The 19345-nt window shown below is 42.9% G+C and overlaps 1 protein-coding gene across 1 annotated transcript; it reads right to left on the reverse strand.

The window, feature by feature from the left end:
• Positions 1-2367: 2367 nt before the first annotated feature.
• On the reverse strand, positions 2368-4022 carry LOC139568352 (complement C1q-like protein 2). The gene is made up of 5 exons (XM_071390123.1): positions 3685-4022; positions 3523-3585; positions 3263-3325; positions 2984-3112; positions 2368-2722 (listed from the first exon to the last, which is right to left on the reverse strand). The coding sequence occupies exons 1-5, from the start codon at positions 3932-3934 to the stop codon at positions 2439-2441; spliced, it is 789 nt and encodes a 262-aa protein (XP_071246224.1). The 5' UTR covers positions 3935-4022; the 3' UTR covers positions 2368-2438.
• Positions 4023-19345: the final 15323 nt, after the last annotated feature.

Here is a 19345-nt window from a genome sequence, read left to right on the forward strand (position 1 = left end):
AAAATCTATATACAGTGTGTGCAAATGTAGTAAGATTAGGGAGGTAAGGCAAAAAAAATAGGCCAAAGAGGCTAAATAATTTCAAATTAGCAATTAAACACTGGAGTGATAGATGTACAGAAGATGAATGTGCAAGTAGAGATATTGGGGTGCAAAGGAGCAAAAAATAAATAACAATATTGGGATGAGGTAGTTGGGTGGCTATTTACAGATGGGCTATGTACAAGTGCAGTGATCGGTAAGCTGCTCCGACAGCTGATGCTTAAAGTTAGTGAGGGAGATATAAGGCTTCAGTGATTTTTGCAATTTGTTCCAATCATTGGCAGCAGAGAACCGAAAGGAAAGGCAGCCAAAGAGGAGTTGACTTTAGGGATGACCAGTGAAATATACCTGCTGGAGCGCGTGCTACGGGTGGGTGCTGCTTGGTGACCAGTGAGCTGAGATAAGGCGGGGCTTTACCTAGCAAAGACTTATAGATGACCTGGAGCCAGTGGGTTTGGTGACGAATATGAAGCGAGGGCCAGCCAACGAGAGCATACAGGTCGCAGTGGTGGGTAGTATATGGGGCTTTGGTGACAAAACGGATGGCACTGTGATAGACTACACACAATTTGCTGAGTAGAGTGTAGGAGGCTATTTTGTAAATGACATCGACGAAGTCAAGGATCGGTAGGATAGTCAGTTTTACAAGGGTATGCTTGGCAGCATGAGTGGAGGATGCTTTGGTGCGAAATAGGAAGCCGATTCTAGATTTAATTTTGGATTGGAGATGCGTAATGTGAGTCTGGAAGGAGAGTTTACAGTCTAACCAGACACCTAGGTATTTGTAGTTGTCCACATATTCTAAGTCAGAACCGTCCAGAGTAGTGATGCTAGACGGGAGGTCGGGTGCAGGCAGCGATCGGTTGAACAGCATGCATTTAGTTTTACTTGCATTTAAGAGCAGTTGGAGGCCACAGAAGGAGTGTTGTATGGCATTGAAGCTCGCCTGGAGGTTTGTTAACACAGTGTCCAAAGAAGGGCCAGATGTATACAGAATGGTGTCGTTTGCGTAGAGGTGGATCAGAGAATCACCAGCAGCAAGAGCGACATCATTGATATATACAGAGAAAAGAGTCGGCCCGTGGCACCCCCATAGAGACTGCCAGAGGTCCCTACAACAGGCCCTCCGATTTGACACACTGAACTCTATCTGAGAAGTAGTTGGTGAACCAGGCGAGGCAGTCATTTGAGAAAGCAAGGCTGTTGAATCTGCCGATAAGAATGCGGTGATTGACAGAGTCGAAAGCCTTGGCCAGGTCGATGGAGACGGCTGCACAGTACTGTCTTTTATCGATGTGGTTATGATATGGTTTAGGACCTTGAGCGTGGCTGAGGTGCACCCATGACCAACTCGGAAACCAGATTGCATAGCGGAGAAGGTATGGTGGGATTCTAAATGGTCTGTGATCTGTTTGTTAACTTGGCTTTTGAAGACTTTAGAAAGGCAGGGTAGGATGGATATAGGTCTGTAACAGTTTGGGTTTAGATTGTCTCCCCCTTTGAAGAGGGGGATGACCGCGGCAGCTTTCCAATCTTTAGGCATCTCCGACGATACTTAAGAGAGGTTGAACAGGCTAGTAATAGGGGTTGCAACAATTGAGGCGGATAATTTTAGAAAGAGAGGGTCCAGATTTTGTAGCTCTTTCAGAACATCAGCTATCTGGATTTGGGTGAAGGAGAAATGGGGGAGGCTTGGGCAAGTTGCTGTGGGGGGTGTAGAGCTGTAGACCGGGGTAGGGGTAGCCAGGTGGAAAGCATGGCCAGCCGTAGAAATATGCTTTTTAAAATTCTCGGTTATCTTTGATTTATCGGTGGCGACAGTGTTTCCTAGCTTCAGTGCAGTGGGCAGTTGGGAGGAGGTGCTCTTATTCTCCATGGACTTTACAGTGTCCCAAAACTTTTTTGAGTTTGTGCTACAGGATGCAAATTTCTGTTTGAAAAACCTAGCTTTTGCTTTCCATTACTGCCTGTGTATATTGGTTCCTAACTTCCTGAAAAGTTTAATATCATATTGCACATTGTATATAAACGTACACCTTGCAATAAGATATCCTTACTGACCACCATACATAGCAAATATATGTGTTGCCATGGCGAGGTTGAATAATTTCCATCCATCAATCCATTCACAATACAGGTCTGTGTTGTCTGTCTCCATCTCACTTGAAAGACCACACAACCAAATATAGGCATTTACTACCCCCTACTGGTCTAAGTGAATAATGCAGCATGTGTTTTGGATCAGAAGTGTGGGTTTGTGTGCACGTGGGAGTGCAGGTGCATGTGAATAATGTCTCTGTGCAGTAATAACTAAATGAAACAAGATTGGTCAAAAGCACTTCATTCATCAAAAGCACTTCATTGATGTTCATCATCACAACACATTTAAAACTTTCTCAAACAGGGAAGAGTAGAATGCCAGTAAAAGTGTTACGGTGATTTGAATCATCATAAATCCTGTAGTTTGCAGGGAGTTGCATAAAAACGACATCTCCCACTTCCAGCTGTAGTATGACTGCATTGGATGCATTTCTAAACTGCTGATGGTCACCTACTTCCCCTGAATGAATTATTAGCTGATCATTCTTGAACAGGGATAGGCCCATAACAGTTGACTGGAGAAAATCACCCATTGTGAAGCTGAAGTGGTAGACCCCTCTCACAGGTGCTGTGAAGATACCTGGATGTGAGGGAAATCATAGAGATCATCAAGACTTGTGCTGCACACTACATGACCGTACCTGTAGCACATTGACATAAATGTATGATCTTGATTGCACTAAACAAAATCATGGGGCATCAAACGCAACCTGCCACCAACATCAAGCAGTTTTAAAAGTTGTGCTGTTTTTTTTAAAAACTTCAGATGCACTTGTATTTGACTACGTAGGATATAGTCTACACTAACCGTTGACTGATGTTGATGAAGACAGTACAGTACCTGTAGCTTGGTTGTAGTGTTCACCGGTGTTTGTGAAGATGTTCTTGTAGACTACGGTGGTGGCAGTGTTGAATGGTCCTTGGTGTCCAGTTTTTCCCAAAGAGGTTGAAAATGCCACCTTGGGTCTCTCTGTGAATGCAGGAGAATAAAGAGAATGATTTGATGATGACAATGACAAACATTTGACCTTTTTCACACTCAGAAATGGAAGGGGAAGGAATTATTCCCAAATCACATTACATGTTATTTAGAAGTACCATAATTCCATGTATGTTTTACCTGCATTCTCCCTCTGCAGTTTCTCAACCTCACTCTCAGTGGATGTTACCCTGCTCAGTATGGCTGGAGTTACAAAAATTACACAAACGTTTGCAGGAAAATACCCCGGAGAACACAAAATGAGTGTCTTGATCATTAGCAATCATAATGTCAAGATAATTAGGTACCTATATTCTGCCTGGTTTCTATGGCTACATTAACAATAGTTCATTTGATGACCAAACTAACTAAACAAACTGATATTTAACTGTACATTTTACCTGCATTCTCTGTCTTCAATGCCTCAAGTTGTCCTTCAGAACTCATCAGCCTGGACTCCATGACTAAAACAAAATGAAATAATTTTCATGTCAACAATGGAAATTAACCAGAGTATAATATTACTCAGTCAACTGATAGTGGGCTTAGTTTTCTGCTATCACCTGAGTTCTCTGTTTTCAGCCCCTCCACCTGAGTCTTAGTGTCTCGTAGTTCAGTCATGGTGCGGCTCAGCTCTGCTCTTTGCAGCACCACCATGTCTCTCAGATCTCTCAGCTCAGACTTGATGTCAAAGTGAAGGGCTGTCTGTAAGTGAGAGGATTCATCTTCACTTGGAATGTCCTTAGCTACTCCCAAATGACAGATCAGCAACACCAATGGAACTAGAAAAGCTCTCATTGGGAAAATATGCATGGAGCTAGTTCAGTATGCAATATACTCCAAACATCAGTCTCTTTTAAAAACACCTTGTGGTTAACCATTAACTTGGAGTATTTAGTAGTCTTCTGGTAAACCCATAAAAGGTTTAAACTGGGCCATAAGCACTTTTCCCACCTGTTATTTTTCTGTAAGGTTTAAACTAGGTCATTAGCCCTTTGCCCACCTGTTATTTTTCTGTAAGGTTTAAACTGGGCCATAAGCACTTTTCCCACCTGTTATTTTTCTGTAAGGTTTAAACTAGGTCATTAGCCCTTTGCCCACCTGTTATTTTTCTGTAAGGTTTAAACTAGGTCATTAGCCCTTTGTCCACCTGTTATCTTTCTGTAAGGTTTAAACTAGGTCATTAGCCCTTTGTCCACTTGTTATCTTTCTGTAAGGTTTAAACTGGGTTAATAGCCCTTTGTCCACCTGTTATCTTTCTGTAAGATTTAAACTAGGTCATTAGCACTTTGTCCACTTGTTATCTTTCTGTAAGGTTTAAACTGGGTTAATAGCCCTTTGTCCACCTGTTATCTTTCTGTAAGATTTAAACTAGGTCATTAGCCCTTTGTCCACTTGTTATCTTTCTGTAAGGTTTAAACTGGGTTAATAGCCCTTTGTCCACTTGTTATCTTTCTGTAAGATTTAAACTAGGTCATTAGCCCTTTGTCCACTTGTTATCTTTCTGTAAGGTTTAAACTGGGTTAATAGCCCTTTGTCCACCTGTTATCTTTCTGTAAGATTTAAACTAGGTCATTAGCACTTTGTCCACTTGTTATCTTTCTGTAAGGTTTAAACTGGGTTAATAGCCCTTTGCCCACCTGCTTTTTTTCTGTAAAAGAGGTCCCCACAAAAATAGTAAACTAACAAAAATTGGACCAAATGCTACTTCTAGGGGCTTTAAGGTTAAGGTTAGGGTTAGGAGTTTTGAATGGGACTAAATGTTGTGTCCCCACAAGGTTAGTTATACAAGGCTGTGTGTGTGTGCGCTGTTTGGTGATGCCCAGCGTGCATGAGCAGAGCTGAACGGCGTGAGGGAGAAGTGTTTTGTGGGTAGTGGCGAGGGGAACAAGGGAGGTCACGGAACCCTCTCTATTGTACACATCTGAGTAGATGAGTGTTTCATTAGAGGCCCTGCTGCATTTTTAATCCCCAGCTAGTAAAATATTCAGAGCTGTGAGTCTGGAGGGACATATACACGGTGCCAAAGAAAATAAAAAATAAAAACAATATGTACAGTGTCTTCGGAAAGTATTCAGACCCCTTCACTTTTTACACATTTTGTTACATCACAACCTTATTCTAAAATGGTTTGAATAAAATCCTCAGTAATCTACTCACAATACCCTATAGTGACAAAGTAAAAACAAGTTTTTATAAATGTTTGCAATTTTTTTATTTTATTAACACAAATACCTTATTTGCATAAGTATTCAGACCCTTTGATATTAGACTCGAAAATGAGCTCAGGTGCATCTTGTTTCCATTGATCATCCTTCAGATGTTTCTACAACTTGATTGGAGTCCACCTGGGGTAAGTGTAATTGATTCGACATGTGTTGGAAAGGCACACACCTGTCGATATAAGGTCCCACAGTTGACAGTGCATGTCAGAGCAAACACGAAGCCATGAGGTCGAAGAAATTGTCCGTAGAGCTCCAAGACAGGAATGTGTCGAGGCACAGATCGGGGGATGGGTACCAAAACATTTCTGCAGCATTGAATGTCCCCAAGAACACAGTGGCTTCCATCATTCTTAAATGGAAAAAGTTTGGAACCACCAAGACTCTTCTTAGAGCTGGCTGCCTGGCCAAAGTCAGCAATTGGGGGAGAAGGGCCTTGGTCCCTTCTCCCCCAAGAACCCGATGGTCACTCTGACAAAGCTCAAGAATTTCTCTGTGGAGATGGGAGAACCTACACAGAAGGACAATCATCTCTGCAGCACTCCAACAATCAGGCCTTTATAGTAGAGTGGCCAGACGGAAACCACTGCTCAGTAAAATGCACATGACAGTCCGCTTGGAGTTTTCCAAAAGGCACCTAAAGGACTCTCAGACCATGAGAAACAAGATTCTCTGGTCTGATGAAACCAAGACTGAACTCTTTGTCCTAAATGCCAAACATCACGTCTGGAGGAAACCTGGCACCATCCCTACAGTGAAGCATGATGGTGGCAGCAGCATGTTGTGGGGATGTTTTTCAGTGGCAGGGACTGGGAGACTAGTCAGGATCGAGGCAAAGATGAACGGAGCAAAGTACAGAGAGATCCTTAATGAAAACCTGCCATAGAGCACTCAGGACCTCAGACCCTAGGCTGGTAGGCTGGTAAAACCCTGGATCATTGTTATTCTAACTTCCGTGACGCATATAAGGCCCTCCCCCGCACTCCTTTCAGAAAAGCTGACCACGACTCCATTTTGTTGCTCCCAGCCTAAAGTCAGAGACTAAAACAGGAAGCTCCCATACTCAGGTCTGTTCAACGCTGGTGTGACCAATCTGATTCCACGCTTCAAGATTGCTTCGATCACGTGGATTGGGATATGTTCCGCATTGACGAATACGATGATTCGGTGAGCGAGATTATTAGCAAGTGCATCGGCGATGTCGTACCCGCAGCAACTATTAAAACATTCCCAAACCAGAAACCGTGGATTGATGGCAGCATTCGCGCGAAACTGAGAGCGCGAACCACTGCTTTTAACCAGGGCAAGGTGACCAGAAACATGACCGAATACAAACAGTGTAGCTATTCCCTCCGCAAGGCAATCAAACAAGCTAAGCGTCAGTATAGAGACAAAGTAGAGTCGCAATTCAACGGCTCAGACACAAGAGGTATGTGGCAGGGTCTACAGTCAATCACAGATTACAAAAAGGAAACCAGCCCCGTCGCGGACCAGGATGTCTTGCTCCCAGACAGACTAAACAACTTCTTTGCTCGCTTTGAGGACAATACAGTGCCACTGACACGGCCCGCTACCAAAACCTGCGGACTCTCCTTCACTGCAGCCGACGTTAGTAAAACATTTAAACGTGTTAACCCTCGCAAGGCTGCAGGCCCAGACGGCATCCCCAGCCGCGTCCTCAGAGCATGCGCAGACCAACTGGCTGGTGTGTTTACGGACATATTCAATCAATCATTATCCCAGTCTGCTGTTCCCACATGCTTCAAGAGGGCCACCATTGTTCCTGTTCCCAAGAAAGCTAAGGTAACTGAGCTAAACGACTACCGCCCCGTAGCACTCACTTCCGTCATCATGAAGTGCTTTGAGAGACTAGTCAAGGAACATATCACCTCCACCCTACCTGACACCCTAGACCCACTCCAATTTGCTTACCGGCCCAATAGGTCCACAGACGACGCAATCGCAACCACACTGCACACTGCCCTAACCCATCTGGACAAGAGGAATACCTATGTGAGAATGCTGTTCATCGACTACAGCTCAGCATTTAACACCATAGTACCCTCCAAACTTGTAATCAAGCTCGAGACCCTGGGTCTCGACCCCGCCCTGTGCAACTGAGTACTGGACTTCCTGACGGCCCGCCCCCAGGTGGTGAGGGTAGGTAACAACATCTCCACCCCGCTGATCCTCAACACTGGGGCCGCACAAGGGTGCGTTCTCAGCCCTCTCCTGCACTCCCTGTTCACCCACGACTGCGTGGCCATGCTAACTCAATCATCAAGTTTGCAGACGACACTACAGTGGTAGGCTTGATTACCAACAACGACGAGACGGCCTACAGGGAGGAGGTGAGGGCCCTCGGAGTGTGGCGTCAGGAAAATAACCTCACACTCAACGTCAACAAAACAAAGGAGATGATCGTGGACTTCAGGAAACAGCAGAGGGAGCACCCCCCTATCCACATCGACGGGACAGTAGTGGAGAGGGTAGAAGGTTTTAATTCCTCGGCGTACACATCACGGACAAACTGAATTGGTCCACCCACACAGACAGCGTGGTGAAGAAGGCGCAGCAGCGCCTCTTCAACCTCAGGAGGCTGAAGAAATTTGGCTTGTCACCAAAAGCACTCACAAACCTTTACAGATGCACAATCGAGAGCATCCTGTCGGGCTGTATCACCGCCTGGTACGGCAACTGCTCCGCCCACAACCGTAAGGCTCTCCAGAGGGTAGTGAGGTCTGCACAACGCATCACCAGGGGCAAACTACCTGCCCTCCAGGACACCTACACCACCCGATGTCACAGGAAGGCCATAAAGATCATCAAGGACAACAACCACCCGAGCCACTGCCTGTTCACCCCGCTATCATCCAGAAGGCGAGGTCAGTACAGGTGCATCAAAGCAGGGACCGAGAGACTAAAAAACAGCTTCTATCTCAAGACCATCAGACTGTTAAATAGCCACCACTAACATTGAGTGGCTGCTGCCAACATACTGACTCAATTCCAGCCACTTCAATAATTGAAAAATTTATGTAAAAAATTTATCACTAGCCACTTTAAACAATGCCACTTAATATAATGTTTACATACCCTATATTACTCATCTCATATGTATGTACTGTACTCTATACCATCCACTGCATCTTGCCTATGCCGTTCTGTACCATTACTCATTCATATATTTTTATGTACATATTCTTCATCCCTTTACACTTGTGTGTATAAGGTAGTTGTGGTGAAATTGTTAGGTTAGATTACTGGTTGGTTATTACTGCATTGTCGGAACTAGAAGCACAAGCATTTCACTACGCTCGCATTAACATCTGCTAACCATGTGTATGTGACAAATAACATTTGATTTGATTTGACTTTTACCTGATCTAACATCTCTGGAGAGACCTGAAAATAGCTGTGCAGCAACGCTCCCCATCCAACCTGACAGCCTTCTAAACACCTATTTTTGCTAACCCTAAACTTAAACTTAATCTGAACCCCCAAAACCCCCCAAAGTTCTTGCTTTCTTACCTTTTCAGGACATTCTAGTGAATTATTAGGACATTGTGGTACTGTAGATACACTGTAGGGCAACATTCACACACACACACAGACACACAGTGAGTTTAGATAGCACCACAACATCTCCAAGTTTCCTATCTGTTTGTCTGTAACCAGTTAAGAAGCACCTGCACCCTGATTAGCATCCCCCAAGTTTCCTGTCATGAATCAAACATGTTTCTGGAAGCCATGGCTGTAAGGGCTTTGTAGTAAACAAGCAGGCCGTTAGAGTGGCTGTAGCTGCTGGCTGTGAGGACTTTGTGATGAGGTGCTGGCACTGCAATGTTTCTGCCAAGTGGACAAATTAATATAAGTGCAGCTGGCCCAACTAAAAGAGTTGAGCAGATTCTAAAGGTATTGCACAATGCCAAGCACATTGTGGCCCTGCTCACACTATACAGAATCATTAACAGTAACACAAACAGACAGATGGCATGGCAGTGTCCTCTCCCACACACATGGCTCCTGTCAAGGCCTGTCAGCACACTCAGCGTAAAGGAAGAGTTTGTATGTGGTATTGTACCGTCCTTTGTGTTCGTTTTTCTGAGACACTCAACTTGTGTTTATGTGTCTCCATACAATCAAAAAGTAATGATGTTGCGTGAATGGAAGCCATGCAGAAGTCACCTGGATCCCAAGGGGTCATGTTTTATTGGTTCCCTCTCTGTCACTCAATTCCTGTCTGGTTAAAACCGATCAAAATATGTAAATGTGAAAACCATGTTCTGGAGAGAAGACTCTCCCCATAGTCCCACTTGCTAACTGTTTATTCAAATTAACATTTGTTGGCCACTCAAATTTCAGCAAATGGGGATGTAAATACATGCAGTAAACATTTTTTTTTTACTTCAGTCCACGTAAAACACAGAAAAGTACTTTAATTAACACTGACATGGATTACCATGGGGACTAGGCTATGGTAATTAGTTGTGGATATGCCACACAAACACATTAATGCACGCATGTGCACACACACAAATGCATACGAACACAAATACACAAACACGCACAGACACATTCTAAAACAAACACTTAGGATCACACACAGATAAGCTACTGCAAAATTAACTGAACCCTTCACACCCCCCTTCTTCACAGTTGTCACCTCCGCAGCATCGACCCAATATACAAATCAACAATGACATTTGGCTTTATGTTGCATTATGGGCCATAGGGGATAGATGGCATTATATATAATGAGCCACGCATTATGATTTTGAATATTCATTATCATCCAATTAGACACATATAGACTTTCTATTTTGTCCTATTTTAAATACTTAAGGATGCATGTGATCTCAAAACATGAAATACATGTGAAATAAACGTGAATGACAATCCTATTTGGTGTTTAGCCAAATAACCTTTTCATAGGAATTGGCCCATAAATTACTGGCCATTGACTGTACATTTTTCATAAAGAGAAATTCCAATACTTATTATTGGAAATGACCTAATGTATATTCATATAGAACTACCATCATCATAGTCGGTCTCAATGCTTGGGCTTCTGAGTGGCACTGTGGTCTAAGGCACTGCATCTCAGTGCAAAAGGTGTCACTATAGTACCTGGTTCAATTCCAGGCTGTACCACATCTGGCTGTGATTGGGAGTCCCATAAGGCGGGGCACAATTGGCCCAGAGTTGTCTGGGTTTGGCTGGGGTAGGACATCATTGTAAATAAGAATTTGTTCTTAACTGAAATGCCTAGTTAAACTTTTTTTATTTTTTTATGACAGTTACATTTGTGGGGCAATACTGCCTTCTATTGTACAGTTGTGGAACAGGTTTGCAGAGGGAAATACAGGGAAAACATGAGAATAAGAGAGCTACAGAGTAATGAGAATGGGGACATTTGTTTTGTAGAAAGAGGTAAAACTGTTATTTTTCAATAGTCACTCTTCTCTTTGTATTACAGTATGTGCCCTTACAGACTGTAGCTACTCTAAAAGCAGCTACTCATGGCAGAGACACGTGGCAAAAATACAACACCAGACCTTGACATATTCCACAGGTTGATTCTCTCCCACAACACTTTGGGAAAGTTTCAAACATTTCCAGACATCAGTGTGTAAATTATTCAAAGATAATGAGAATGAGTAATGATGTCTTGAGATGGATTCCATATTTAATCATTAGGTTTTGAACTTGTTGTTTACTAGAGAACAAAGATGACGGTTACATAATATCAACTAATCTAGACATGTATAAAGAGGGTGTTCAGGATCCGGAAACACACTTCACTACCGGGTTGTATAATACAGTGTAATGATGATGAGGGCTGTTTTAGTATCTCTGGAGTTACTTGTTTGTCTGTGTGGGACACAGGGACAGAAAGATGGTGAGGAGGTCAGGGAGAATTACATCCCTCAGCTGGGTATCAATAAAGAAGGACAGAGTCCGGTTGAGAGTGGTCAGATTGGAAGAAATGAAGTTGATACCTCTATTGAAAAACAGACAACCAACCAGTTTAAGATATGGAATGAGCTGAAAGAACTGAATAAAATTGTGATGGATCAGAGAGTGGAGCTGTCTTAGGTGCGTTAGGATCACCCCTTTATTTTAAGAATGTGAAATGTCAGAATAATAGTAGAGAGAATTATTTATTTCAGCTTTTTTTCTTTCATCACATTCCCAGTGGGTCAGAAGTTTACATACACTTAATTAGTATTTGGTAGCATTGCCTTTAAATTGGTTAACTTGGGTCAAACGTTTCAGGTAGCCTTCCACAAGCTTCCCACAATAAGTTGGGTGAATTTTGGCCCATTCCTCCTGACAGAGCTGGTGTAACTGAGTCAGGTTTGTAGGCCTCCTTGCTCGCACACACTTTTCCAGTTCTGCCCACAAATTTTCTATAGGATTGAGGTCAGGGCTTTGTGATGGCCACTCCAATACCTTGACTTTGTTGTCCTTAAGCCATTTTGCCACAACTTTGGAAGTATGCTTGGGGTCATTATCCATTTGGAAGACACGTTTGCGACCAAGCTTGAACTTCCTGACTGATGTCTTGAGATTTTGCTTCAATATATCCACAATATTTCCCTCCTTCATGATGCCATCTATTTTGTGAAGTGCACCAGTCCCCCCTGCAGCAAAGCACGCCCACAACAAGATGGTGGCACCCCCGTGCTTCACGGTTGGGATGGTGTTCTTCAGCTTGCAAGCCTCCCCCTTTTTCTCCAAACATAACAATGGTCATTATGGCCAAACAGTTCTATTTTTGTTTCATCAGACCAGAGAACATTTCTCCAAAAAGTATGATCTTTGTGTGTGCAGTTGCAAACCGTAGTCTGGCTTTTCTATTGAGGTTTTGGAGCAGAGGCTCCTTCCTTGCTGAGCTTCCTTTAAGGTTATGTCGATATAGGACTCGTTTTACTGTGGATAGAGTACTTTTGTACATGTTTCCTCTAGCATCTTCACAAGGGCCTTTGCTGTTGTTCTGGGATTGATTTGCACTTTTCGCACAAAAGTACATTCATCTCTAGGAGACAAAACACTGAGAGCTGAGTGGTAGAACTGAGGACTAGCGATGCAGGTAAAATATGAAGATCACTTTGATGAACAATTCCTAAATCAATGATCACATCAATTCACAACGATAGCATATCTGTTGCCTTGGCCCTGAAGACCAGACTCAGTGCCAGTGACGGTATATTAGAGGAACTGCGTAGGGAAAAATTGTTGTCGGGTGCTCTTGCATGAATATTCAACCCAACCTCACATTTTATTCTTATTCTATTTATGAAGTTGGTGTTGTTCTTTTATTATTCGTTTTCATTTATGTATCTTATAGTGATCGAGACCAAAATAAGAGCCACGGAGGGTTACTTAGAGAAGCTGGAGAAAGACAAAGCAGGTGTAACGATCGTCTGTTGAATTAGGTGTGGACCAAAGCGCAGCGTGGTAAGTGTTCATGTTATTTTTATTTAAACAGAACACTAAACAAAATAACAAAGAGAATGAACGAAAACGAAACAGTCCTATTAGGTGCAGCAACACAAAACAGAAAACAACTACCCACAAACACAGGTGGGAAAAGTATGGTTCTCAATCATTGACAACGATAGACAGCTGCCTCTGATTGAGAACCACACCCGGCCAAACACACAGAAATAGAAAACATAGAACACAAAACATAGAATGCCCACCCCAACTCACGCCCTGACCAAACCAAAATAGAGACATAAAAAGGATCTCTAAGGTCAGGGCATGACAGCAGGTACAAATAAATAATACAGTAACACTTTCCAGACGTGTATGATTTTGTGATGATGCTTGTATTATGATTTTGGGACCATGCGTTTCTTTGTCAACATAACCTCAAGATATTCTTGCAATGTATGTTTACTCTCAGCCATGGAGGCTAGGCTTGAGAAGCAGTGAGAGCCAGGTGGAAGATCAAAAGAGAAAGAAAGAAGCTGAATTAGGCTACTGATGACTATTCTTCTTAGCCTATCCCATGGCAATTTTCTATACTCAGACAGTAATGTCATTCATTTCAGCACAATCAACATATATATCTGCTGTGGAGGCCAGGTTGATAGCTATTGAGAAGAAAGTGGACTATCTGAAAAAGGGCAACTCATGTAAAAAATTAAAAAGATGCGGCTCATCCCCAAAACCACAATACATTCAGAACATTATCAACAGTTATTTGCATCATTTGGGATACTAAGAAGGTTAGGTCCATTACTTGTTACAAATATTATTTTATTTTAATGTTAGGATGATTTCTAAATCGCATTATCTGCATGTCAGTGCGATTACACACCTGTATAACGAGCAACTAGGAATTAGGAAAGCATGTACAGTACCAGTCAAAAGTTTGGACACACCTACTCATTCCTGGGTTTTTCTTTCTTTTTTACTATTTTTTACATTGTAGAATAATAGTGAAGACATCAAAACTATAAAATAATAGATATTGAATCATGTTGTAACCAAAAAAGTGCTCAGCATATGTGGGAAATCCTTCAAGACTGTTGGAAAAGTATTCCAGGTAAATCCGGTTGAGAGTGAGAGTGCACAAAGCTGTCATCATGGCAAAGGGTGGCTACTTTGAAGACTCTCAAATATAAAACATATTTTGATTTGTTTAACACTTTTTTTGTTACTACATGATTCCTTATCTGTTATTTCATAGTTTTGATGTCTTCACTAATATTCTACAATGTAGAAAATAGTAAAAATAAAAGAAAAACCCTTGAATGAGTAGGTGTGTCCAAACTTTTGACTGGTACTGTATAACTGAAAACCTACTGACTTACTTAGTCCTCTATATTCATATGTGGAACTTATGGCTTCCACAAGACTACACCTGCCTTTTTGGAGATGGTGTTCCATGACAGGTCACAGTCCTTCACGGTTATAACTGAATAGGTCTGTGCTAAAGTGAAACTTAATGAAAGTCTTACTCTACCCTGGTGGAAGCTATTACCACAAAATCATCATGAAATACAAAACAAGGAATGTGCATTGTAATAACAGATATACAGTGCATTCGGAAAGTGTTCAGACCCCTTGACTTTTTCCAAATTTTGTTACGTTACAGCCTTATTCTGAAATGGATGAAAAACATTTTTTCCTCATCAATCTACACAAAATAACCCACAATGACAAAGCGAAAACAGGTCTTTAGAAATGTTCAGACCCTTTGTTATGAGACTCGAAATTGAACTCAGATGCATCCTGTTCCCATTGATCATCCTTGAGATGTTTCTACAACTTGATTGGAGTCCACCTGTGATATAAGGTCCCACAGTTGACTGTGCATGCCAGAGCAAAAACCAAGCCATGAGGTCAAAGGAATTGTCCATAAAGCTCTGAGACAGGACTGTGTCGAGGCACAGATCGGAGGAAGGGTACCAAAACGTTTCTGCAGCATTGAAGGTCCAAAAGAACACAGTGGCCTCAATCATTCTTAAATGGAAGAAGCTCGGAACCACCAAGACTCTTCCTAGAGCTGGCCGCCTGGCTAAACTGAGCTCCAGAGTTCCTCTGTGGAGACTGGATAACCTTTCAGAAGGACAACCATCTCTGCAGTACTCCAACAATCAGGCTTTATGGTAGAGTGGCCTGACAGAAGCCACTCCTCAATAAAAGGCACATGACAGTCCATTTGGAGTTTGCCAAAAGGCATCTAAAGGACTCTCAGACCATAAGAAACAAGATTCTCTGGTCTGATGAAACTAAGATTGAACTTCTTGGCCTGAGCATCACGTCTGGAGGAAACCTGGCACCATCCCTATGGTGAAGCATGGTGGTGGCAGCATCATGCTGTGGGGATGTTTTTCAGCGGCAGGGACTGGGAGACCCAGCCAGAGCCCGGACTTGAACCCAATCGAACATCTCTGCAGAGATCTGAAAATAGCTGTGCAGCGACGCTCCCCGTCCAACCTGACAGAGCTTGTGAGGATCTGCAGAGAAGAATGGGAGAAACTCCCCAAATACAGGTGTGCCAAGCTTGTAGCATCATACCCAAGACTCAAGGCTGTAATCGCTGCCATTGGTTCTTCTACAAAGTACTGAGTAAAAAGTCTGAATACTTATGTAAATGTGCTATTTCAGCTTTTTAATCTTTATAAATTTGCAAACATTTCTAACAACCTGTTTTTGCTTTGTCATTATGGGTTATTGTGTGTAGATTGATGGGGGGGGGACAATTTAATCGGTTGTAGAATAAGGGTGCAACGTAACAAAATGTGGAATAGTCAAGGGGACTGAATACATTCCGAATGCACTGTATGTTGCCTCATGTTACTTACTGTATATTGTCAATTTCTTTTGATTCTTTATTCACAGACAGACCAAATGTAGCATTCTCTGCCTCACTGGGAATCAGTGGAGAATTGGGACCCTTCAACAGTGGAACAACCATGGTCTACAAAAACATACAGTGGCTTGTGAAAGTATTCACTCCCTTGGCATTTTTCCTATTTTGTTGTCTTACAATCTGGAATCAAAATAGATTTTTTGGGGGGGTTTGTATCATTTGATTTACACAACATGCCTACCACTTTGAATATGCAAAATATTTTTTATTGTGAAACAAACATGAAATAAGACAAGAAACGGAAAACTTGAGCGTGCATAAGTCAATACTTTGTAGAGCCACCTTTTGCAGCAATTACAGCTGCAAGACTCTTGGGGTATGTCTCTATAAGCTTGGCACATCTAGCCACTGGGATTTTTGGCCATTCTTCAAGGCAAAACTGTTCCATCTCCTTCAAGTTGGACTGGTTCCACTGAGTACAGCAATCTTTCTGTCATAACACAGATTCTCAATTGGATTGAGGTTTGGGCTTTGACTATGCCATTCCAAGACATTTAAATGTTTCCCCGTAAACCATTCAACATTTACATTTACATTTAAGTCATTTAGCAGACGCTCTTATCCAGAGCGACTTACAAATTGGTGCATTCACCTTATGATATCCAGTGGAACAACCACTTTACAATAGTGCATCTAACTCTTTTAAGGGGGGGGGGGGGTTAGAAGGATTACTTTATCCTATCCTAGGTATTCCTTAAAGAGGTGGGGTTTCAGGTGTCTCCGGAAGGTGGTGATTGACTCCGCTGACCTGGCGTCGTGAGGGAGTTTGTTCCACCATTGGGGTGCCAGAGCAGCGAACAGTTTTGACTGGGCTGAGCGGGAACTGTACTTCCTCAGAGGTAGGGAGGCGAGCAGGCCAGAGGTGGATGAACGCAGTACCCTTGTTTGGGTGTAGGGCCTGATCAGAGCCTGAAGGTACGGAGGTGCCGTTCCCCTCACAGCTCCGTAGGCAAGCACCATGGTCTTGTAGCGGATGCGAGCTTCAACTGGAAGCCAGTGGAGAGAGCGGAGGAGCGGGGTGACGTGAGAGAACTTGGGAAAGTTGAACACCAGACGGGCTGCAGCGTTCTGGATGAGTTGTAGGGGTTTAATGGCACAGGCAGGGAGCCCAGCCAACAGCGAGTTGCAGTAATCCAGACGGGAGATGACAAGTGCCTGGATTAGGACCTGCGCCGCTTCCTGCGTGAGGCAGGGTCGTACTCTGCGAATGTTGTAGAGCATGAACCTACAGGAACGGGTCACCGCCTTGATGTTAGTTGAGAACGACAGGGTGTTGTCCAGGATCACGCCAAGGTTCTTAGCACTCTGGGAGGAGGACACAATGGAGTTGTCAACCGTGATGGCGAGATCATGGAACGGGCAGTCCTTCCCCAGGAGGAAGAGCAGCTCCGTCTTGCCGAGGTTCAGCTTGAGGTGGTGATCCGTCATCCACACTGATATGTCTGCCAGACATGCAGAGATGCGATTCACCACCTGGTTATCAGAGGGGGGAAAGGAGAAGATTAATTGTGTGTCGTCTGCATAGCAATGATAGGAGAGACCATGTGAGGATATGACAGAGCCAAGTGACTTGGTGTATAGCGAGAATAGGAGAGGGCCTAGAACAGAGCCCTGGGGGACACCAGTGGTGAGAGCACGTGGTGCGGAGACAGATTCTCGCCACGCCACCTGGTAGGAGCGACCTGTCAGGTAGGACGCAATCCAAGCGTGGACCTTGCCGGAGATGCCCAGCTCGGAGAGGGTGGAGAGGAGGATCTGATGGTTCACAGTATCAAAGGCAGCCGATAGGTCTAGAAGGATGAGAGCAGAGGAGAGAGAGTTAGCTTTAGCAGTGCGGAGCGCCTCCGTGACACAGAGAAGAGCAGTCTCAGTTGAATGACTAGTCTTGAAACCTGACTGATTTGGATCAAGAAGGTCATTCTGAGAGAGATAGCAGGAGAGCTGGCCAAGGACGGCACGTTCAAGAGTTTTGGAGAGAAAAGAAAGAAGGGATACTGGTCTGTAGTTATTGACTTCAAGTGTTGCTTTAGCAGTATGCTGGGGTCATTGTCCTGCTGTAAGGTGAACCTCCATCCCAGTCTCAAATCTCTGGAAGACTGAAACAGGTAGCGCCATCAATCATTCCTTCAATTCTGACAAATTTCCCAGTCCCTGCAGATGAATAACATCCCCACAGCATGATGCTGCCGTTTTGGCGAACACCAAACGTGTATGCTTATTTTTTTCTTTAAGCAATGGTTTGTTATGGTGCCATATTCTTTCCAATTTTTAATAATGGATTTAATGGTGCTCCGTGGGATGTTCAAAGTTTCTGTTATTTTTTAAATAACTCAACCCTGATCTGTACTTCTCCACAACTTTGTCCCTGACCTGTTTGGAGAGCTCCTTGGTCTTCATGGTGTCGCTTGCTTGGTGGTGCCCCTTGCTTAGTGGTGTTGCAGACTCTGGGGCTTTTCAGAACAGGTGTACATATATGGAGATCATGTGACAGATCATGTGACACTAAGATTTCACACAGGTGGACTTTATTTAACTAATTATGTGACTTCTGAAGGTCATTGGTTGCACCAGATCTCATTTAGGGGCTTCATAGCAAAAGGGGTGAGTACATATGCACGCACCACTTTTCCATTTATTTATTTTGTGAATTTCTTGAAAATACTATTTTGTGTATGTCCATTACATGAAATCCAAATAAAAATCCATTTAAATTACAAGTTGTAATGCAACAAAATACGAAAAACGCCAAGGGTGATGAATACTTTTGCAAGGTACTGTATTCAAACATCAGCAACCACTACCACCCAATTACAGGTATAGTAATGTCTTCACAAGAATGTGTACTGAAGCACACAGTTATCTGATTAATAAAACACTAAACTGGAGCTCATCTCTATGTTAGGAATGATCTCTCTCCTTTAATTCCCTCTGATACAGATATCTTCTCTGCGCCAGTGAGAGGGGTCTACTACTTCAGATTTACCCTTTGTGGTATTGGTACAAACTGGATGGGTGCTTTGCTTTATAAAAATGTCAGTATAAAAAAGTCAGTATTGTATGTTGATGAAATCAATAGCGGTGGGCATAAAAAGTTTGTGTCTAATGCAGCTGTGCTACATCTGGAGGAGGGTGATGTGGTATACATGAAAACCAGTGAGAGGGCTTATGATGTTTCAAATAACCGTACTATCTTCAATGGCTTCCTTCTCTTCCCAATGTGAAATAAACACCATGTTGTGATGAGAAGCTTCACTAAAGTGTATTGATGCTGGGGATACCACTCGAATATGACCAGTGTAATTTACTCTCACTAATAAATGCAAGATTGACAACTATACAACGTGATACCTTTGTGATTCAATATTATTTTGGTCAACATCTGGGGTTTCCTGGATATATAAAATGTAAACATATTGAAATAACTTCGTATCATAAGCATGTGTTTGTGGAGTTGTTCAGAGGGATGGTACCGTATATTTTGAAACAGTAGATGGCAGCAATACCCAATAAAACAATCACTGCCTGCACTAACAACTCAGAATAGGGGTAATAACAATGATAAGACATGGATATAAAGCTGCAATTACCTCAGAGTTAAACCATGTGCCA

Source organism: Salvelinus alpinus, chromosome 1, assembly GCF_045679555.1.
Source record: "Salvelinus alpinus chromosome 1, SLU_Salpinus.1, whole genome shotgun sequence".
Classification (NCBI taxonomy): Eukaryota; Metazoa; Chordata; class Actinopteri; order Salmoniformes; family Salmonidae; genus Salvelinus; species Salvelinus alpinus.

Bases quoted from the DNA above. Each gene is read 5' to 3' on its own strand.
- LOC139568352 (XM_071390123.1), bottom strand. From the start codon at position 3,934: ATGCATATTTTCCCAATGAGAGCTTTTCTAGTTCCATTGGTGTTGCTG. The intron at 3,326-3,522 runs GTAAAATGTACA...TTGTAACTCCAG, and splicing joins ATTGAAGACAGAGAATGCAG to CCATACTGAGCAGGGTAACA. The intron at 2,723-2,983 runs GTACTGTACTGT...CCTCACATCCAG, and splicing joins ACACTACAACCAAGCTACAG to GTATCTTCACAGCACCTGTG.